This window comes from Ranitomeya variabilis, chromosome 7 (genome assembly GCF_051348905.1).
Source record: "Ranitomeya variabilis isolate aRanVar5 chromosome 7, aRanVar5.hap1, whole genome shotgun sequence".
NCBI lineage: Eukaryota > Metazoa > Chordata > Amphibia > Anura > Dendrobatidae > Ranitomeya > Ranitomeya variabilis.
Window position 1 is genome coordinate 155,047,294 of NC_135238.1, and position 22,530 is coordinate 155,069,823.

Sequence of the window (22,530 nt, forward strand, 5' to 3'; positions counted from 1 at the left end):
TTGACGCCACGTAGGCGTCATGAAAGTCGGTGCCAATCCGACCCATGACGCCTATGTGGCGTCATGGAATGATCGCGTCCCTGCAGATCGGATGAAAGGGTTAACTCCTATTTCACCCGATCTGCAGGGACAGGGGGAGTTGTACTTCAGCCCAGGGGGGGTGGCTTTGCCCCCACGTGGTTACGATCGCCCTGATTGGCTGTTGAAAGTGCAACAGCCAATCAGCAATTTGCAATATTTCACCTGTGAAAATGGTGAAATATTGCAATCCAGCCATGGCCGATGCTGCAACAGCATCTGCCATGGCTGGAAATCATGTTCTGCCCCCCCCCACCGCCCCCGATCTCCTCCCCAGTCCTCCGTTCTGTCCTCTCCCCCGTGCTCCTGTCCGCTCCCCCCGTCCTCCGATCCCCCCCCCTGTGCTCCGATCCACCCCTCCACCACCCCCTCATACTTACCGAGCCTCCCGAAGTCGGTCCGTCTTCTCCCTGGGCGCCGCCATCTTCCAAAATGGCGGGCGCATGCGCAGTGCGCCCGCCGAATCTGCCGGCCGGCAGATTCATTACAAAGTACATTTTGATCGCTGTGGTAGGTTCTATCACAGCGATCAAAATAAAAAAATAATAAATAAACCCCCCCCTTTATCACCCCCATAGGTAGGGACAATAATAAAATAAAGAAAATATTTTTTTTCTTTTTCCACTAGGGTTAGGGTTAGAACTAGGGGTAGGGTTAGGGTTAGGGTTATGGCATGTGCACACAGTGCGGATTTGGCCGCGGATCCGCAGCGGATTGGCCGCTGCGAATTCGTAGCAGTTTTCCATCAGGTTTACAGTACCATGTACACCTATGGAAAACCAAATCCGCAGTGCCCATGGTGCGGAAAATTCTGTGCAGAAACGCTGCGTTGTATTTTCCGCAGCATGTCAATTCTTTGTGAGGATTCCGCAGCGTTTTACACCTGTTCCTCAATAGGAATCCGCAGGTGAAATCCGCACAAAAAAACACTGGAAATCTGCTGTAAATCCGATTTTTCAAAAATCGTGCGGAATAATCTCACACGAATCCGCAACGTGGGCACATAGCCTTAGGGTTAGGGTTGGAATTAGGGCTAGGGTTGGAAATAGGGTTAAGATTAGGCTTGTGGTTAGGGTTACGGATAGGGTTAGGGGTGTGTTGGGGTTACAGTTGTGGTTAGGGTTGGGATTAGGGTTAGGGTTGGGATTAGGGTTAGGATTAGGGTTGGAATTAGGGTTACGGGTGTGTTGGGGTTAGGGTTGTGGTTAGGGGTGTGTTGGGGTTAGTGTTGAAGTTAGAATTGAGGGGTTTCCACTGTTTAGGCACATCAGGGGTCTCCAAACGCAACATGGCGCCACCATTGATTCCAGCCAATCTTGCGTTCAAAAAGTCAAATGGTGCTCCCGCCCTTCCAAGCCCCGACGTGCGCCCAAACAGTGGTGTACCCCCACATTTGGGGTACCAGCGTACTCAGGACAAACTGGGCAACAACTGTTAGTGTCCAATTTCTCCTGTTACCCTTGCAAAAATAAAAAATTACTTGCTAAAACATAATTTTTGAGGAAAGAACAATTCTTTTTTATTTTCACGGCTCTGCGTTATAAACTTCTGTGAAGCACTTGGGGGTTGAAAGTGCTCACCACACATCTAGATAAGATCCTTCGGGGGTCTAGTTTCCAAAATGGGGTCACTTGTGGGGTGTTTCTACTATTTAGGCACATCAGGGGCTCTGCAAATGCAACGTGATGCCCGCAGACCATTCCATCAAAGTCTGCATTTCAAATGTCACTACTTCCCTTCCGAGCCCTGACGTGCGCCCAAACAGTGGTTTACCCCCACATATGGGGTACCAGCACACTCACAACAAACTGGGCAACAAATATTGGGGCCCAATTTCTCCTGTTACCCTTGTGAAAATAAAAAATTGCTTGCTAAAACATCTTTTTTGAGGAAAGAAAAATGATTTTTTATTTTCACGGCCCTGCGTTGTAAACTTCTGTGAAGCTCTTGGGGGTTGAACGTGCTCACCACACATCTAGATAAGTTCCTTGGGGGGTCTAGTTTCCAAAATGGGGTCACTTGTGGGGGGTTTCTACTGTTTAGGCATATCAGGGGCTCTGCAAACGTAACATGATGCCCGCAGACCATTCCATCAAAGTCTGCATTCCAAAACGTCACTACTTCCCTTCCGAGCCCCGGCATGTGCCCAAACAGTGGTTTACCCCCACATATGGGGTATCAGCGTACTCAGGAGAAACTGGACAACAACTTTTGGGGTCAAATTTCTCCTGTTACCCTTGCAAAAATAAAAAATTCTGGGCTAAAAAAATATTTTTGAGGAAAGGAAACATTTATTATTTTCACGGCTCTGCGTTATAAACTTGTGAAGCACTTGGGGGTTCAAAGTGCTCACTATGCTTCTAGATAAGTTCCTTGGGGGGTCTAGTTTCCAAAATGGGGTCACTTGTGCGGGAGCTCCAATGTTTAGGCACACAGGGGCTCTCCAAACGCGACATGGTGTCCGCTAATGATTGGAGCTAATTTTCCATTCAAAAAGCCAAATGGCGTGCCTTCGCTTCCGAGCCCTGCGGTGCGCCCAAACAGTGGTTTACCCCCACATATGGGGTATCATTGTACTCAGGACAAACTGGACAACAACATTTGGGGTCCAATTTCTCCTATTACCCTTGGGAAAATAAAAAATTCTGGGCTAAAAATCATTTTTGAGGAAAGAAAAATTATTTTTTATTTTGACGGCTCTGCGTTATAAACTTCTGTGAAGCACCTGGGGGTTATAAGTGCTCACTATGCATCTAGATAAGTTCCTTGGGGGGTCTAGTTTCCAAAATGGGGTCACTTGTAGGGGAGCTCCAATGTTTAGGCACACAGGGGCTCTCCAAACGCGACATGGTGTCCGCTAACGATTGGAGCTAATTTTCCATTCAAAAAGTCAAATGGCACGCCTCCCCTTCCGAGCCATGCCATGCACCCAAACAGTGGTTTACCCCCACATATGAGGTATCGGCGTACTCAGGAGAAATTGCCCAACAAATTTTAGGATCCATTTTATCCTGTTGCCCATGTGAAAATGAAAAAATTGAGGCTAAAAGAAATTTTGTGTGAAAAAAAAGTACTTTTTCATTTTTACGGATCAATTTGTGAAGCACCTGGGGGTTTAAAGTGCTCACTATGCTTCTAGATAAGTTCCTTGGGGGGTCTAGTTTCCAAAATTGGGTCACTTGTGGGGGAGCTCCAATGTTTAGGCACACGGGGGCTCTCCAAACGCGACATGGTGTCCGCTAACGATGGAGATAATTTTTCATTGAAAAAGTCAAATGGCGCTCCTTTCCTTCCGAGCCCTGCCGTGCACCCAAACAGTGGTTTATCCCCACATATGAGGTATCAGCGTACTCAGGACAAATTGGACAACAACGTTCGTGGTCCAGTTTCTCCTTTTACCCTTGGGAAAATAAAACAATTTTCGCTAAAAGATCATTTTTGTGACTAAAAAGTTAAATGTTTATTTTTTACTTCCATGTTGCTTCTGCTGCTGTGAAACACCTGAAGGGTTAATAAACTTCTTGAATGTGGTTTTGAGCACCTTGAGGGGTGCAATTTTTAGAATGGTGTCACTTTTGGGTATTTTCAGCCATATAGAACCCTCAAACTGACTTCAAATGTGATGTGGTCCCTAAAAAAAATGGTTTTGTAAATTTTGTTGTAAAAATGAGAAATCACTGGTCAAATTTTAACCCTTATAACTTCCTAGCAAAAAAAAAATTTGTTTCCAAAATTGTGCTGATGTAAAGTAGACATGTGGGAAATGTTATTTATTAACTATTTTGTGTCACATAACTCTCTGGTTTAATAGAATAAAAATTCAAAATGTGAAAATTGCGAAATTTTCAAACTTTTTGCCAAATTTCCGTTTTTTTCACAAATAAACTCAGAAATTATCGACCTAAATTTACCACTAACATGAAGCCCAATATGTCACGAAAAAACAATCTCAGAATCGCTAGGATCCGTTGAAGCGTTCCTGAGTTATTACCTCATAAAGGGACACTGGTCAGAATTGCAAAAAACGGCAAGGTCATTAAGGCCAAAATAGGCTGGGTCATGAAGGGGTTAACTACCCAGGGGACCCCGCTAACCAGATGATTTGGTTCTAGCCACCAGGTTAGAGATTGGATTACCTCACTAGAAAAGGAAATTTTACCGTCTAAACGACCTTGTAATTTTACCTCTTCATGTAAAATTGCATACTGTAAACGCCTCGAATGGAATTGAGCCCATGGAACAGCTGGAATACATGAAGCGAAGGAACCAAGAAGGGACATGCCTTCTCGTAAAGAAATTAGAGGTTTATCTATTATAGACTGAACCTTATTTCTAACAGTTATCTGTTTAACTTCTGGGAGAAAACATCTCTGGTTTATAGTCTAATATAATCCCCAGAAATGTTTGCCGAGTTGTTGGGAATAGCCTAGATTTTTCCCAATTTATTAACCACCCTAACCTCTGTAGGGATGAAATCATATCACACAATCGTTGCCGACATTGTGAAGGGGAATTTCCCACTACCAAAAGGTCGTCTAGGTATGGGATTATGAGGGTGTCTTTTAACCTTAGATATGACATTACCTCCGACATTAGTTTAGTGAATACTCTTGGAGCTATTGATAGTCCAAAGGGCATCGCTGTATACTGAAAGTGCCGTATACATCCATTCAATACAATCGCTACGCGGAGATATCGTTGATGTTCTATAAAGATTGGTAGATGGTAGTATGCATCTTTTAGGTCAAGAACCGTCATAAAGCAATGGGGAAACAGGAGCTTTATGGTGGATCAGATAGACTCCATTTTAAAGGTTTGATTTTCTAAGATGTTCAACTTTTTAAGGTTTATAATGGTTCTGAATGATCCATCCGGTTTTGGAAGTAAAAATAAAGGGGAATAAAACCCCTTACCCTCCTGAAGAAATGGAACTTCCACCAAAACTCCCTTGGATAGAAGATTCATTACTTCCTGCTCCAATGCCTCCTGTTGCGACTGAGACTTTAAAGAAGTCTCGGGAAAATTTTAACTTTAAGCCAGAGGTGATGAGACTATTTGCCCAAACGTTTGATGTTATTTCTCGCCATTGATTTGAGAAGGAGGACAATCTACCTCCCACAGGTAGATCTGCTCTAACGGGGTTTGTCTTCAGTTTTGAAAGGGCGCTTCCCAAAGAATGCACCTCTTTGTTTGGTGTCTCTAGTGGCCCAGCGGTCTTGGTTCTTAAACTCTTTCCTTTTATTAAACACGGGCTTCCGGAACGCTCTCCTATAGGACGGAAGGTAATTATTATTAGGGAAGCCCTTCTTTCTCTCTCCCGCTTTGGTTAGGATCCCGTCCAGTTTAGTACCAAACAGGTACTCACCCTGACATGGGAGGCCACACAATTTGGATTTTGTCTGGGGGATCACCTTTCCAGCCCTTAAGCCACAGGGCTCTACGTGCTGCATTCGTCAGACCTGCTGACTTGGCTGCCAAGCGTATGGAGTCAGCAGATGAGTCTGCCAGGAAGGCTGTAGCACCCCTAATCAAAGGTATAGAGGACATCAACTTGTCTCTAGAGAGACCGCCTTTTAGTCCCTCCTCCAAGTCATTTAGCCAGACTAGCATGGACCTAGCGGTGCATGTAGCCGATATAACTGGTCTAAAAGCTCCCGTACACGACTCCCAGGCTCTTTTTAAAAGAGTCGGCTTTACGGTCCAGTGGGTCTTGCAATGAGCCCGAATCCTCCACAGGCAGCAAGGATTTTTTGGATGTGGATGCCACTGCTGCGTCTACCTTCGGGGCTTTTGACCATGCTTAGAACTCTTCATCATTGAAGGGATAACGCCTTTTTGAGGATGGTGGTAATCCCCTTTGCCCCTGGCTTTCCCACTCTTTTTTGACTAAATTTTTTACCGCTGCTATTACCGGAAAGGAGGGTCTTTTCCTTTCTGATAGACCAGCGAACATTATGTCCTGCTGCGTTCTAGGGACCTTAGAATCCTCGATGCCCATGGTGTTACAAACGGACTTCACAAGGTTATCGATACTATCGGTGGGAAAGCATGTATCTTGATCCTCATCCGAGGAAACATATTCCTGGGAAATATCAGAGTCTGCATTCTCTATATCAGAAGACTGATCAGATATAGGGGAAAAGTACCCCCTTTTTTCCTTAGTACGTGGCTCCTTGTCAGAACTATGCAGGGCTCGTCATTCCTCCCTAATCATGACTCTAATGTCTTCTGATTTAACCAAGGCTTCTTCCCGTAAGGTAGAATTAATGCATGGTTTACAAAGCCTCTTTTTGTGACTATCCGGAAGGGGCTGGAGACATAACGCACACTGTCTGTGTTTCATATTTTCAGTTTTTTTTGCCTAGGGTGTATAGAAGGAGAGGGAACAATAATCAGCTTAATAGGGTAGATGCACACTCACCCCAGTGAAGCTGTCTGTCAAGGTACCGGCTGACGAGGAGGAGACTGAGGAACAGGCTAAGGAATAGCTCGGTCCGATTTCTTCCTAGAAGATCCGCTCTGTTTAGAGTGACCGCTGCTGGCATAGCTGCGTGGAGTGGTTGCGGTGGCTTCAACGGAAGACATCGCAGGGTCCTGCGCAGAATCCATATTGGACGCCGGAGTGTCAGCGCCGGCGTCCTTTTCACATGGGGGCCGCCATTTTCTTCCGGTTGAACCCGGAAGTGCTAATCACCTCCGGGTCGCGGCCATACTCTATGCGCCTGCGCTGCCACCGGTATCAGCGCAGGCGCCGTCTTCCTCCTCCATCACCCCGGAAGCTTTCGGCTGCACTTCCAGGGGAAACATACTGGGGCTCCACGCCGCATGAGTGCCCGCCGAGGACGGCGCAGCGCTCACCATACCTCAGCGCTAGCTCCCCGCAGACGTCCCGGATGGATCCACGTGAGACAGCAACCCCTTCAGTCCTGGCCTCATGGCGTCTGCCAGCAGAGGGGGGAAGCTGACACCAGGACCCACGACGCTGCATCCAGCTCTGGAGCTCTTGCGGTCCTCACAGGTAAACTGCGCAAGCGGCATCCAGGCTAGGCATCCTCTTCTCCGTGGATTCCCATAGGAACAGGAAACCAAACTGTGGGAGCGAGGGGGACCGCCCCTTTTATCTCTCCGTAGGGTTTCCTGTTCCTAGGGGCGGATCCCCTCTCTCAGTGGGTGCTGTCGTGGCGAAGAGAAAATATTGATTTCTGAACTCTTCCTGCGTTAAAACATTAGTATTGTGGTTTGTGAATGATTATGAATTTGTTTACTTTGCATTATTTGAGGCCTGAAAGCACTGGGTTTCTAATTTAATTTACCATTTTTCTTTGTCAGAAATCATTATTGCTTGGAACTTTGGAGACATGTTGTCAGAAGTTTACAGAATAAAAAAAACAATTTACAGTTTACTCAAAAATATACCTATAAAGAGAAAAATCAGAAAAACTGAAAATTTTGCAGTGGTCTCTTGATTTTTGCCAGAGCTGTATATTATATACAAGTAAAATGTAAATTGTTCTTTTAGTCTATAAACTTCTGACAACATGTCTTTGAATTTCCAAGCAATAAATTTTGTATTTTTTTTTTTTGCAGACAAGGAAAAATGGTCAAAATTAAAAAAAAAAACAACACAAAAACAAATGCTTTCAGACCTCAAATAATGCAAAAAAACAATTTTCTCCTCAGAATTGAGTGACTCCATAATTTTTCCCCTATGATTGGTTAAAGGGAACCTGTCACTTCCCCCCCCCCCCCCAGGCGTTTGAAACTAAAGTGCAGCAGTAATGCTGCATTCTGTCAAGGTGGCTCTTTTAGTTATTGGTGCTGTAACTGCAGAAATAATCCGTTTTGTAATTTGTCCTACATACTTTTCTTCAGTCAAGGAGGCAGGCCTTTCCCCCCTGCTGCAGACGCCACACAGCCGTCACTCAAGTCTCCTTGGCGCTGCCTCCTCAGCGCTGTTTCGAAATGAGCCGGCGCCTGTGCTCTTTTCTCCTGCCTGTGAATCCCAGCCCCGCAGTGTCTTCTGATTTATTCACACTGCGGGGCTGGGATTCACAGGCAGGGCGGCCGCACAGGCGCAGTCAGCTAGACTGCATATGAGCACAGAGGACGGGCAGCGCTCACTGCGCCTGTCCAAGGCAGGAGAAAAGAGCGCAGGCGCCGGCTGATTTCAAAACAGCGCTGAGGAGGCGGCGCCAAGAAGATTTGAGAGACGGCTGTGTGGCGTCTGCAGCAGGGGGAAAGACCTGCCTCCAGGACTGAAGAAAGGTATTTAGGACAAATTACAAAACGGATTATTTCTGCAGTTACAGCACCAATAACTAAAAGAGCCACCTTGTCAGAATGCAGCATTACTGCTGCACAAGGTGGCTCTTTTAGTTTCAAATGCCTGGGGGGGGGGGGGGGGGGGGGGGGAGGGGGTGACAGGTTCCCTTTAAAAAAAAGTAACCATTACTGACTACCACATATTTTGTTCTTGATTTCTTTTAGTGTTTCTTAAAGCCAGAAAGTTGCCATTTGAAATGACTTTAGTTTTGTGCCATGTCTGATCTGCTTTTTTTTTCTGCAAAATTAAACAACTGAACAAACATCCGCCAAGGCCGGTGATTCCAAATTTTTTCCAGGGGTTGTAGTTGAAGCCACTAAAAGAACGAACCTGTAACATTTTAGCCGCTTCATAGCTTTCTTTTGGCTGACAAAAGATGGAACATATGCACAGAAAGTGGTTTTCACATTGCTGTGGATGTGTTCATTATTTTTAATGTTTATTAGGCGCTTTCAAGATGTCGTGTGGACATATCCCAAGTCAATTAGTTTTCTCCCTATAAGTTGCTAGCAAACTAGTAGACACCATGAAATCAGGTCTCAGAAGTGACTAAGGCTACGTTCACATTTGCGGTCAGCGCCGCAGCGTCGGGCACCGCAGCGGCGCCGCATGCGTCATGCGCCCCTATATTTAACATGGGGGCGCATGGACATGCGTTGTGCTGCGTTTTGCGCCGCATGGCCGCAAGCGTTGGATGCAAGAAACGCATCAAGTTGCATTTTTTTTGCGTCCAACTTTCGGCCAAAAAGGAAGCATGCGGCGCAAAACGCAGCGTTTTAGCGTGCGTTTTGCCGCGTTTTTGTTTGCGTTGTGCGCTGCGGCGCCGACGCTGCGGCGCACAACGCGAATGTGAACGTAGCCTAATAGTTTATAAGTGGTAGCATAGACCCACTCATAACATTGATTAATAATACTTTCTAAAACACAACAATTTCATAGTCCTGGTTTATTTTTTTTTCTTAAATTAAATTCTGTACATAAACTTTAACAAAAAAAATAAAAAAAATAAAACCTCTTAAAAATAAGGTTACTTATTAAAAAGTACAATTTATACATTGGAAATGGAGCATTTTACAGGACTAGATTGGCAGGTTTAGCTCAAATATAAAACATTTAAGAACACAAACCTTGTGCCAGGCATTTCCATAATGACAAAATAATGATATTAAAATAAAGTAACTATTTCATAATGACATCACAAGGTTTGATCAGTGGTGGGCCGGGGGGCAGAGTCCTCCACCTCTGCTGACGGCTGTGCTCCTGCGGCTCTGTTTGGCTCTCCCTGGAGAGCTGAGGTTACTGATGTACCTTCTCAATTACTTTCTATGAGCCTGTACACCGCCCTCCAAGAAGAGCCGATCAGAGCCAATCACAGCGTTCAGGTGAGCCGCTGTGCCCCATTATTTTAGGCACAAACACCCACTGATCAAGACACTTGCCATCAGAGGTTTCTGAAATAACAGTTTCACTTTCCCAGTAAAACAATCATTCAGACTTGGGGTACACCGCAGACCACCCTGCAGTCAGTGGCATGACCGGTAGAGTACATACTGAATAATCCAGTCCATTTACTCATCTTCAGCTGTATAAATGTTCTGATTCCGTCTTTTAATCCGGACATTGCCACCTTGTCCATTCTCATCACTTAGCCTCTTGAGTGGTCTCTCGGGATTCTTTCCTTCACCTTCTGTCTGACTGCTCTCTGACCTTTCCATCTCATCATTGGTTGAATCCATTGCTTCATCGGATGAGAGAGCCATTGAATCTGGGAGGTCTCGTATGCTGGAGAAGCTAGCAGACAAGTCTGGGGTATATTCTGGAGAGGGCTCCACAGACTGTACAGACAGGTCTTCTTCGTCATCCTCCTCCAGAGTGATCTCATCAGGGTTAATTGAAGACGAGAGGATGGAGGTATCGGTGCTGTATTCACTGGGATCTTCCACAGAGCCACCACTGTCAACATCATTGTCTTCCAGTGCATCAAGTTCTCCCCCTACATCATGTAGACAGACTTTGGCATTGAGGTCGATAAGTCCAAAATGGGCACAGAACTCTGTTGTCTGTGGATTTACTACATGGGATGCTACCCTGTGGTGCTGAGGATGGTTTGGGTTATAAGATGGTATTGTGACCCTAAAGTTGTACGGGATATTGAAGTCATTGCCGAGGTCCTTAAAGACTTCTTGTTTGCTTTGTTCAGTGGCGCTGTAATCCCACCTAGCATGGAAAATAATAAAAAGTTATAATAAAAGTTACAGACAGGCATCTAGTAAACCTTGTGAACCTGATCTCCACAGAACACAAAGTATCAGCTTATGGCAAGGCTTTGGTGGCCAGGGTCAAACCAGCAAGCTTTCATTACAATGTTAATATATACTTAAGATTTACCATTGTCTTAATTTTTTTTTTCCCCATCAATCAATAGTACACAAGAAAATAAGAAAGTGATACATATTTTTTTAAAATCAGGGAAATCTGCTTCCTTTTTCCTCCTGGACTGATCTTTCATTCTCAATTCAAACGTAAAGTGTGTCTTCAGTGATCACAAATTTCCTCATTACTGAAATAGGAGATGACAGTTGGTGCTCATAGAGTTCTATGGAGAACTTGCAGCAGAATGTCTGTGCCTCTAGCTCCATCATGGAATTTCACAAGTACCAACTGCCATCTCCATTCCCAGTAATGAAAAAAAAAAAAAAAAAAAAAAAAAAAAAAAAAATCTGTTCACCAAAAATATATTTTACCTACGAATAGAGAAAGATCAATCCGGGAGGAGAAAAGATTTATCTGATAAGATTTATTAGGCTATGTTCACACGTTGCTATTTTGCTGCTTTTTTTTCCCTGCAGCCAAAAAAAGGCAGGTTTTGCTTGCTGCGTTTTTCAGGACCCCAAAGTTCAGCTTTGCTTCCACCATACAAGCTTGAGCAATGCACGGTGTTAGGTCACCAATGCAAGACATATGTGAAACCATAAAAAACAGTCATGTGAAAAAGGACAATTTGAGGAAATTATTTTATTGGAAAGATTTGTATGTATGAAAAAACAGTGTCCATTTGAGCAACAAAAAAAAAAAAAAAAAAAAAAAAAAAAAAAAAGGGGGGGGATGGTAAAATACACACTTGCACATGTAAACAGTGGGTGGAGAGGAGTTGAATTGGTCAGGCACAGTTTACCTAAGACAATAGCAGTGCATTGAGAAGGTCAGGTATGCTCTACTTTCACACATTGGTAGAGCATTGAGATAATTGGGCTTTGTTTAAAAAACAATGTGTGCATGAGATTTGTTACCCAATAGATTATGCTGTAAAAAAGCAGCTTTGAATTTGCATAAAAAAACAAACAAAAAAAAAACAAAAAACAACCCACCACAGCAAGATTGCAAGGAGTGAACAAAGCTTTAAAGTTATTGTCACCTGTACTGTTGATTTATGAAACACCAATTAAAACAATGGCTACACTTTAAATGTAATGTACCAAGGTGTTTTACAATACAAAAACTTACTCTAATCTTTACTATGATAAATGTTTGAAGATTTGTTTCCTCTATACAGTCACATTTTACGTAAAACGAAGTTGTCCCCTAGAAGCACAGGTTCAATAGAGTCCTGTTTTCTATACCAGATTACAGGCCAAAATGAATATGGTGAATAGAATATGAGGCACGGGAAGGTATAGCAAGTACAGTTATACTTGAGATGTAAAGAGCAGATAGAATTAGTGGACAAGCCAAACCTAAAAAAGCAGTCATCACATGGCAGCCATTGGTGACGTATCACCGGAGGAGAACCCCAACTGCTGTCAGCCACTAAAACAAACTGGCACGCAGCGCCAGATAACACATTTAAAAATACTAAAAAAAAAATAGACAAAATTGTGCCATTCACCCAGTGGCTAAAAAGTTATTCCTTTATTACATACCGGGCAGAGGATACAGAAGGAAAACAGAGTGATGGCCGTTTCATGCTGTAAGAGCCTGGACGAAGCGCTTGGCAGCGTGAAACCGCTGTCCCTCTGTATCCTCTGCCTGGTATGTAGTAAAGAAATAACTAACTGTTTAGCCTCGGGGTTAGTGCCACAGTTTTGTCTCTATATTACAACGGACTCAGGACTTAAATCACATTTATCTTCTTACGTTACTCCATTAATTTGATTGCAATTACTAATAGTGCCGACCTATTCTTTTTTTCACTTATTTAGCTAGAAATTTACATTGTTCCAGATTTTACAAAAATACTGTCCCCCCCCCCCCTCTAAATCAATCATCAACACATAACAGTAACTCCAGGTTGTGAAACTCACCTGTTGTGCAGACCATTGTTCTCAGGCATATTCCATGTCCGGGGTGTAACATTCAGGAGGGTTTTGGTAGCTTTTAGAACAGACAGCCATTCCAGGTCATATTCGAGTCGTTCTGGCTTATTTGGATCATGTTCAACCTCTACAATCTGGGGATGGTTGAAAATAAAAACAAAACCATAAGCATCACAGCTTTACAGCAGATGTTAATGACAGCACGTCCAGATAACAGTAAACCGTTCTCACCTGGAGGAATTCTCGGTGCGGTAGGCATTTATCAAGCGACAAGAACTTTGTTGCTTTAGGCAGCTTGCCCTCTTCTTTATTCTGCAAAAATCAATATAAACTGGTCAGTAACATGGAATAAGACCAAGTTCAAAGGCATGGTCCGGATCAGACCTGCTGCCAATCAGTGAGCTCAGTGAATTTAAGCAGCTCGCGCAGCCTGTCAGAAGATCTGAAAGCACTGATAACGTGACATCTGCACAGCAGACCAGAGACATCGAGAATCAGCCCTGGAGCCAGGCAGGGTATCACTTTACTACTAAGGGAACATTTTATGAAAGCATACAACCCCTTTAAGAAGTTCTTAACAAATGTGCTCTAAAAGCTTAACTTAGATTTACTCCCTTAAATTCTGATATGAAATCTTAAACTTGGGGGCGGAAGGGATATAAAAAAACAAAAACAATGATCAATAAGGTGGTCAATTTTTCTTACCGGATGTTGTAAAAAAGCAGCAAATTTGACATGGAGATGAGCAGAAAACCAGTAAGATGGCTGGAGGTGATGGAGGAGTTCGCTGGCTGCTGGGCTCCCCAGGGTGTTACTTTCTACCTCTTGCGTCAGGAACTTCTTTTTCTTCAAAAGTTGGTTTTTGTTCCCATAGTGGTAGATGCCACGGGGCCAGTCATGGGACAGGAAAACATCCATGGGCTCCTGTAGCTGCAAAAGCATAAGATCAGAGCAGATAATTAGTAATTACTAGTTACACTGTTCACTCCCAGTAGATACTACAGGTAAATTAACCAGTTAAGACCCTAAAAGATGTACAAATGTATGCTTTAAATACAGGGTACATGATGCCCCGCTAAAGAGCGCGATGAAACAGGGCTTAGGGATGAAGGGAACAGTTTCTGTGGCTCTTCTGTTCTGCCCTGATGAAGGCTTGGGTGAGACTTTAATAACTGCAGTGAGCCCACATGTAAAAGGGAAGGCTGTCCAGCCGCCTTACTGAAAGCGCTGATAATGGGGGAAAAACAACAACAACAAAAAAGCTTACAGCCACTCTGAAGCCTTGTGAATCCTGACATTGGACACACTGCACCCTGTGAGGACTCTGATGGAGGAAGTGGGCGGTCATGTGACCGCAAGCATGCGATTTGCATACTTCCGGTCACATTCTGACTAGAATATACTCAGTCTTGCTTAATACACTTGCATTGAGCGAGGCCGCCCACGTCGTCTGCACGTGACCACATGTATGCAAAGCACACACTTCGGTCATGTGCCCACCGCTCATGACACCAGAGAACCTGGTAACTGTACAGAGCAAGAGGACGTGAGGATTCACAAGTCTGCGGTCACAGAGTAACTGCAGATTTGTAGCTCAAGACCAAACCACCATGTTAACGTATGTGCCCAGAAAGCCCTGATAACGTCCTGTAGAGCTCAGGTAGACGATGTAAAGAACCCCAGTACTATGTGCCTACCTGCTTCAGTTTAAAGACCTCTATGTTCCTCACATGATACGCACTTCTCATTGTATCGTTAGTGTATGGAGGGTGTTCAAAATGACCTAGAGGAATTACAGAACAGAAATGTTATCATAATGGTTAAGCTGTACACAAATGAGGAATACGACAGATCAGAGTATGAAAACAAAAGTGACAACACATCACGGTGCATCATAATGTTCAAAAAAGATTTACGTCTGCTACACTGTGTCCTGTTGCCACGTACTATCCAAGTACCTGTCACAGATCAATCATATAACCAGGCACGATCCCATAAAGCCTTCACAAGAGATATATAGTTGTAATAGAGATAATTTATCTCAGAATTGCCAACTTGCCTAGAAAGGGGAAACTAAGGTAATCTCCGGCAGTCCTGGAGTGGCATTGCGCATGATTGACCTCCACTCCATTCAGCAGGGGGGCCTTTAGACCCTTTAAGTGTATAAAGATTTGCACAATTCTGACCCTTTCACACACAGCCCATTGATAAAAGTTTACATTACAGGTAAAGGCAGTTATTTTTACTTTGCAAAATATACTTACACCTACGTTAATGAGCAAAAGAGCTAATGAGCTCTCATCACTAGGTGAAAGATTACTAGGGAATTATGATGGCAGACGTACCTTTCCTATAATCGTGTGATTTAAAAATTCCAGACATTCCTCCAATTCTCACCCCACGATACTTCACCACACCAGCATATCCTAAAAAAAAATAAAATATAAAGTTAAAATTAACCATTAAAAATCTATCAGCGTTAAAGTGTAATATGATTTAGTATGCAGTCAGCGTTTCGCTGAAGGAGGTCACCTCTCTGGGATTCACACAGATGCCTTCAATTAAAGGCATTGTCCCCAACTGTACAACCCCACCCTAATCAGTTCAGTGCCCCATGGAAATAATATACGTCCCATGGCAGCGCCTCCCAGCGATGATGCCACTGTGGTTCCTGGCGGGCGTTTACGTTGACTTGTCAGCAGACATTCTAAACAATGTGCCTGCCCTTGCAGGTTGCAAATATTACAAAGTTTGAAGCCTGACAAATCCCGGCATGGGAGACAAGTTGGGAATCCCTGGTAACACTGATGTTCCCAGATGGCATTGTGACGTTGAGTCTTGTGAAAGCTGAAAACAGCAACCGCCAACCGGCTGCAGCCTTTACCACCTTGTCAGGCACAACAAGCACTCTGATCAGAAACTCCTTCCTGTGGATATCCTTCTCAGACCAACAGACAGAGCGCATATTCCTTCAATACGCCTTCTACCCAAGTACTGAAATACTTCTAAGGGTGCAGTCAGATGGCCGTAAAGAATGGGACCGCAATGCTCAGACTGGACGGCGGCTCTCCCGACCACATTGTGACAGATGCATAGAAAAATATGAAGCCGTCACGCTCAGGTTGTTAAGAGTCACCGGCCAGTGCAAGCATTGTGGTCCGATCTATACAGACATCTAACTGGGTCCTAAAGGTGATTCTCAACACATGGAACTAAAGCAATTCTACTAAAATAAACCCCATCAACCCCAATTCTCTTCAAAACATCACAACGCAACATGAAACTTCCCACCAACTTAAGAAATAAGGAAAACTTTAGATAGCTACCCAAGTAGTAGATATTTGGTGCCACCCAACCACCATAGGGCAGTTCTTGAAGGTAATTTGAAGCTTCATGGTTCCCTCCAATGAAGATGGTAAGTACCGGAGCTTGTTTCTCACCAGAGTAATACCTAAAAAATAAAAATAATAATATATTTTATATAAAAATAAATAATTTTTATGGAGTCCTAAAATAGTTAGAAAATATTTGCCTTATAAATGTGCACATAAGTAAGTTGGAGGTATATTAGGGAAGGGAAAGGGGGGGAAAAGTATGTGGATTAACATAAAACTTAATAGGTTAAAATGTCCTATTCAAAATAGACTACAATTAGCCACAGTAATCCATCTTGAATAGGACATTTTAACCTATTGAATTTAAGTAATATTTTAATCCACATAACCCCCCACCCCTTTTTTCCTTTCCCCAATATAGGTACCTATAAAAATAAATCCAAGCCTTGCATTCATCTGTATCACTGTACAGTAGCTTGTGTGGCACAGGATACATTGGCATCATAGATGCCCGTGGGGGGAGGGGGTGTAACATTATTAGGTATCTGATCTTACTTGTAAAAGGTCTGCATCTGGCGGTATTTCTGCGGCACGGCCATGCATTTCATGTCCCCCTCATTCCTCACGGCTTGGAAGTCTCCGCAGCAGAGTAGTAGGTCCACTTTAGTGTTCTCCTTCTTCTCCAGAAACTGGATAGTCTCATAAATCTTATCCAGCTCTCCATGGCAGCAACCCTCCACAGCGATCTTCATGGCTGATGTTCAGTTACAAGACAAGGATCGTCTTTACAATAACATCTGGGGAAACACAAAGCAGATGTTTATGACATGCACCCACAAAGGAGGAAGAGCAGCAGACAAAGGATCTTAATTAAAGGGATTGTTCAGACCCTAGAAAAGTATTTTTAACAACTTCTTGGAATGTCCTTACAGAGTCCCTCTCCCCTTCCAAATACCTTGCAGCCTCTTCCTGGGTTCTCCACGTTCAGACCTTTAATGATGAGGTTTTAAGATGGATAGGTAACTGTCTCTTTGTCTACTACAGACAGTGATTGGCTGGAGTGGTCACATGACCATGTCAAAACTTTCACCAGTGATGGACCCAGGAAGAAGAACATGAGCCATTACTTAGTAAATTGTTTTACATCAAGGATTTTGGAGGGAAAAAGGCCACATGGCTGGAGACATGAAAGATTTGGTGTAATACACCCAAGTGAGGTTTGTACACATAGATGCTGTAAAACATCCCCATAGAGCGGAGCAGAGCGATGATCAGATCTCTAACAGATCTGCCATGTGTGAACAGACCCTCACAGGTTACAGTACACGTTTATGTATAATAATCAGACTTTCTATGGATGGAGGGTGAAACCATAAGTCAGGAACATTAGAAGCACAACATCACCACCATGATAATTACACTCACAAGTGTCCGTTCATATCTCCCACGTCCATAAAGAGACATTGACAAACATCCTTTTTTTTTTTTTTTTTTTTGGGGGGGGGGGGGGGGGGCGGCTGTCCAGGTATTTGTGGACGGATGGCCACCCTGATGGGACTCCACAGTCTGTAGCTGCATTTAATTCCACTCCTCATAAGGGGTCCAGACTTTGAGAAAAGTGGACCCCAAAAGCTGTAAAATACCCAATCATCACAGCTGTAGCCAAACACTGAGCTCTGCCAGAAGGGTCAGAGGGGGGACCTGCACCAGGTTATTAGGCGGCAGCTTTATAGTGGGAAACCCCTTGAAAATTGGAAACTCTCCATCACTAAAAAGCGTGTGCAGGATCTCAGAATGTCCAGCAGCAGAAGTGCGGAGATTCCCGCAATGACAGCATAACGCATCAGCTCCCTACAGAGGGAACCTGCTCCCCCTAGAGGAGGCCCCCCCGGCCGGTGCAGGACCCCGCAGCCCCTCCGGCCGGTGCAGGACCCCGCAGCCCCTCCGGCCGGTGCAGGACCCCGCAGCCCCAGGCCCCTCCGTCCGGTGCAGGACCCCGCAGCACCAGTCCCCTCCTGCCGGTGCAGGACCCCGCAGCCCCTCCGTCCGGTGCAGGCCCCCGTCCCTCCGGCCGGTGCAGGACCCCGTCCCTCCGGCCGGTGCAGGACCCCAGCGCCAACACCTTCCCAGCACACGTCTTACCTGCTATCCAGCGCGACAACTCCTAGAACTGAATGATGCAGCACGCATGCGTCGCCTCTACACCAGAGCAGGAAGTTTCCGGGCGTGGTCAGTGACGTCACGCAGAGGGCGTGAACTTTACGTTTTTACTTACGCCTCATTGGTTCCAATAGGGAAATTGTTTTCGTTCCCACTATTAAAATAATTCCAGTGAGTGTGCACAGCGCTCAGAGAGCAAACGGGAGATAGCAATGGCGGCTGCGTACAGTGGAATAGTCGCTATAACCGTGATAGTACTTGTGTCATGTGATCTGAGGAAAGGCGTGATCACGTGATCGCCGAAGGGAAGTGTATGTGGAACGCAAAACTGACAGGCAAAAATAGGGAAGTCTGACTTCCGGGGAGGTTAACGCATGCGCAGCTGGTGTGAATTCAGCTGTCTGTGTTCCCTGATAAACTAGCATTCCTGTGTACCTGGCCACAGTAAGTGACGTCACGTGTGCGGGTGGGCTGTGCAGGTGGGGAGGAGGTCACTCACTGTAGGGTCCCTGTGCTGACAGGGGAGGGGGTGAGCAGGTCTGCGGTACTTCCTCAATACATCTACAGCAGATAATGCCTGAGCTCTGACCACTGTGGAAGCGATTGTTCTCTGGTTCATTCAGTACATCTGCTGTGGTTATCATTTGTGAAATTTCTCATTTACTTTATGTATGAATTCCTATTACAGGCTGTTACTTATGAAATGGGTTTTACAGTTTTAGGAAAGTGAACCCCAATGGTTCTAATATAAGAAACAGCAGCAGAGCTCAGTGATTGGCTGCAGCGGTGCAGCCAAAACACGGTGATGTGGGGAGCCGACTCTGGACCCAGGGAGGTGTATGTATATGCAGACCCTGGACCCAGGGAGGGTGTGTGTACATGCAGACCTTGGACCTAGGGAGGGTATGTGTACATGCAGACCCTGGACCCAGGGAGGGTGTGTATATATGCAGACCCTGGACCCAGGGAGGGTATGTGTATATGCAGACCCTGGACCCAGTGAGAGTGTGTGTACATGCAGACCTTGGATCCAGGGAGGGTGTGTGTACATGCAGACCCTGGATCCAGGGAGGGTATGTGTATATGCAGACCCTGGACCCAGGGAGGGTGTATGTATATGCAGACCCTGGACCCAGGGAGGGTGTGTGTACATGCAGACCCTGGACCCAGGGAGGGTGTGTGTACATGCAGACCTTGGACCCAGATAGGGTATGTGTACATGCAGACCCTGGATCCAGGGAGGGTATGTGTATATGCAGACCCTGGACCCAGGGAGGGTGTATGTATATGCAGACCCTGGACCCAGGGAGGGTGTGTGTACATGCAGACCTTGGACCCAGATAGGGTATGTGTACATGCAGACCCTGGATCCAGGGAGGGTATGTGTATATGCAGACCCTGGACCCAGGGAGGGTGTATGTATATGCAGACCCTGGACCCAGGGAGGGTGTGTGTACATGCAGACCCTGGACCCAGGGAGGGTGTGTGTACATGCAGACCTTGGACCCAGATAGGGTATGTGTACATGCAGACCCTGGATCCAGGGAGGGTATGTGTATATGCAGACCCTGGACCCAGGGAGGGTGTATGTATATGCAGACCCTGGACCCAGGGAGGGTGTGTGTACATGCAGACCTTGGACCCAGATAGGGTATGTGTACATGCAGACCCTGGATCCAGGGAGGGTATGTGTATATGCAGACCCTGGACCCAGGGAGGGTGTATGTATATGCAGACCCTGGACCCAGGGAGGGTGTGTGTACATGCAGACCTTGGACCCAGATAGGGTATGTGTACATGCAGACCCTGGATCCAGGGAGGGTATGTGTATATGCAGACCCTGGACCCAGGGAGGGTGTATGTATATGTAGACCCTGGACCCAGGGAGGGTGTGTGTATATGCAGACTCTGGACCCAGGGAGGGTGTGTGTATATGCAGACTCTGGACCCAGACTTTGTATTAATTTGAAGGTCGATGATACAAATCTCAGAGTGTCAGCATAATGTGCTCTGATTCTATTGGATGAGGAGAAGATGGAGAAAAATATTTCTTCATCTCCATTGTGTGAGTCCCTGGAACCCGGACTGCACTCACATGTCAGCTTGAGTGCAGTCAAATATTTTCAATGCACAGGTTGATTTGCGGAGTGTGATTCATGTATCAGGTCAGACTCAGGCATGCTGCAGTTTTTTTTTCCCTGGACAGGACCTGGTCTGTCCGAGTAAAAAATATGACATGTGCACGGCCCCATATAATAACACTGGTCCGAGTGCGACCTGATTTGTCTGACCAATAAGGGTATGTGCACACGGCTGTGGATCTGCAGCAGTTTTCCATGTGTTGTACAGTACCATGAAAACCAAATCCGCAGTGCACATGCTGCGGAAAATTCCGCACTGAAACGCAGCGGTTTATTTTCTGCAGCTGCAGCATGTCAATTTTGTGCGGATTCCGCCTCGTTTTACACCTATTCCTGAATAGGAATCTGCAGGTGTAAAAATGCAGGCAAATTCCGCGGTAAATCCCCAACGTGTGCACATACCCTAATACGGTTTTCTGCATGCGCTGTGAGAGCTCATACAGGGTCAGTGGACAGGACAAAAAATCCCAGAAATCGCTGGGGATCAAATGGTAAAAAAATATGCATCAATCTACTCTTATACCATGGGGCCTGCAGACTGGACTGGATTTTCATGGTGACCGGTTGCCTTTAGGCTATGTGCACACGCTGCGGATTTTGCTGCGGATCCACAGCATTTCCGCAGCTGCGGGTCCGCAGGAGTGTCCCATGAGTTCACATTACAATGTAAACCTATGAGAAACAGAAAACGCTGTGAACATGCTGTGGAAAAACCACGTGGAAACGCAGCGGATTACATTCCGCAGCATGTCACTTCTTTCTGTGGATTCCGCAGCGGTTTTACAGCTGCTCCAATAGAAAACCGCAGTGAAATCCGCAAAAAAACGTGGTAAGTCCGCGATAAATCTGCAGCAAAAAACGCAGCGTTTTTGCTCTGCAGATTTATCAAATCCGCTGCGGAAAAATCCGCAGTGGCCCATTCTACGTGTGCACATAGCCTTAAACTGAATGACATGCGCTGCAGATTTCCAGGTGGAAAATCCCCTGTGTATCACAGCAGCGGCATTGTGTGATTTTATGACGTCTCCTCCACATGCTGCAGCGTAAATGGCCGATTGTGTCATATGTGACATCAGTCTGTGCTGCCGCTAATAACTGCAGAATTCACACCAAGCGACCAATAATCTTACATTTGGTAATGTTCTATTTTCTCACAGTTCCTCCTAATTCTCATAAATTGTCCATCTGAGACATTATTGAGCCAAACTGGTAGATGGCTACCAATAAACTGCCCAAACAATGCTTTGTTTTGCACTGAGTCCCTACAATAAGACCCATCCTGACATGGAGCTGATCACATTTCCATTTCTTTGTACCTCTGTTTAGTTTAATCCTGAATCCACATGTAACCATACAATGGAGGGGCCCAAGAATCCCACCAGGGGCCCACAACAATAGGGTAGACACATTTGCATGTGAACACCTATGGCTTCTCCACCCTGCTTAGTAAGAAACTTGTTTTCTCCTTTATTATCTATTTGTAATCTGCCTGAAGAAGGAGCCTCTGTGCTCTGCAAGTTGCAAACATATTATTTTCTGGTTAGCCAATAAAGGTATCACTCCTAGAATACTTCTGTCATCATTGGGCAGAAAAGTATTCACATCGATTTTTCTGGCTAACACAGTACCACAATATAATTTGTTAGTGTACATCGTTTTCTCCTTTACAAATCTGTTACTTTTACCTCCTGATTAGTTTTGTTTGATTGCTAATTTTTACAAAGTGTTAGTATCCTGGGAATCTGGGAACACAGACTATTTTTTTCTCATTCATTCACAATCTGTATTTTTTACAGCAACAGATATTAATAATTTTCAGTTTCCCGCATTATAGAATTACAATGTGTCGATATGTTTTTTTTTTGTACACCACCAAAGTTGCATCATATAATATGGTGGCTCCTTATGACATCCATTTTTTTGTGCACCAAATCCTCAACGTGTGCACGTGGCCTTAGGCTATGTTCACACGTGGCGTTTTCACTATGTTTTTTTTTCTGCAGAAACAAAGCAGGTTTTGGGTATGTTTACACATGGCATTTTTTTAATGCAGATTTTCAGCAAAGTCTATGATATTTCTGAAATCTCATGCACACAGCTTGTTGTTTTGCCCTTAGAATTGTTTGCCTTTGCTTGTTTTTTTTTGCAGAATAGAGGATGTCACTTCTTTCAGTGTTTTC

The 22,530-nt window shown here is 44.9% G+C and overlaps 2 protein-coding genes across 3 annotated transcripts in view; one reads left to right on the forward strand and one right to left on the reverse strand.

Annotated features, from left to right (window-relative positions):
* Positions 1-9,261: 9,261 nt before the first annotated feature.
* DBR1 (debranching RNA lariats 1) lies at positions 9,262-18,522 on the reverse strand. Its single transcript, XM_077272121.1, has 9 exons — positions 18,192-18,522; positions 16,605-16,846; positions 16,041-16,165; positions 15,060-15,140; positions 14,412-14,497; positions 13,420-13,644; positions 12,946-13,026; positions 12,703-12,848; positions 9,262-10,618 (listed from the first exon to the last, which is right to left on the reverse strand). The coding sequence occupies exons 2-9, from the start codon at positions 16,799-16,801 to the stop codon at positions 9,970-9,972; spliced, it is 1,590 nt and encodes a 529-aa protein (XP_077128236.1). The 5' UTR covers positions 16,802-16,846; positions 18,192-18,522; the 3' UTR covers positions 9,262-9,969.
* A 30-nt stretch (positions 18,523-18,552) lies between these two features.
* Positions 18,553-22,530, forward strand: part of VPS8 (VPS8 subunit of CORVET complex) — a 245,713-nt gene continuing 241,735 nt past the window's right edge. The window contains exon 1 of one of the 2 annotated variants that reach the window (XM_077272120.1): positions 18,553-18,653. In XM_077272120.1, the coding sequence (XP_077128235.1) occupies position 18,653 (1 nt within the window). In that variant the 5' untranslated portion in view covers positions 18,553-18,652. The remainder of the gene's footprint in view (positions 18,654-22,530) is intronic. The other variant, XR_013217732.1, reaches the window with a different exon arrangement.

Excerpts from the sequence above, each read along its gene's own strand:
- DBR1 (XM_077272121.1), bottom strand. The coding sequence starts at position 16,801 with ATGAAGATCGCTGTGGAGGGTTGCTGCCATGGAGAGCTGGATAAGATT. Across the intron at positions 13,027-13,419 it reads CTGCTTTTTTACAACATCCG|AATAAAGAAGAGGGCAAGCT; the intron begins GTAAGAAAAATT and ends TGATTTTTGCAG. Across the intron at positions 12,849-12,945 it reads CGCACCGAGAATTCCTCCAG|ATTGTAGAGGTTGAACATGA; the intron begins GTGAGAACGGTT and ends AACCATCCCCAG.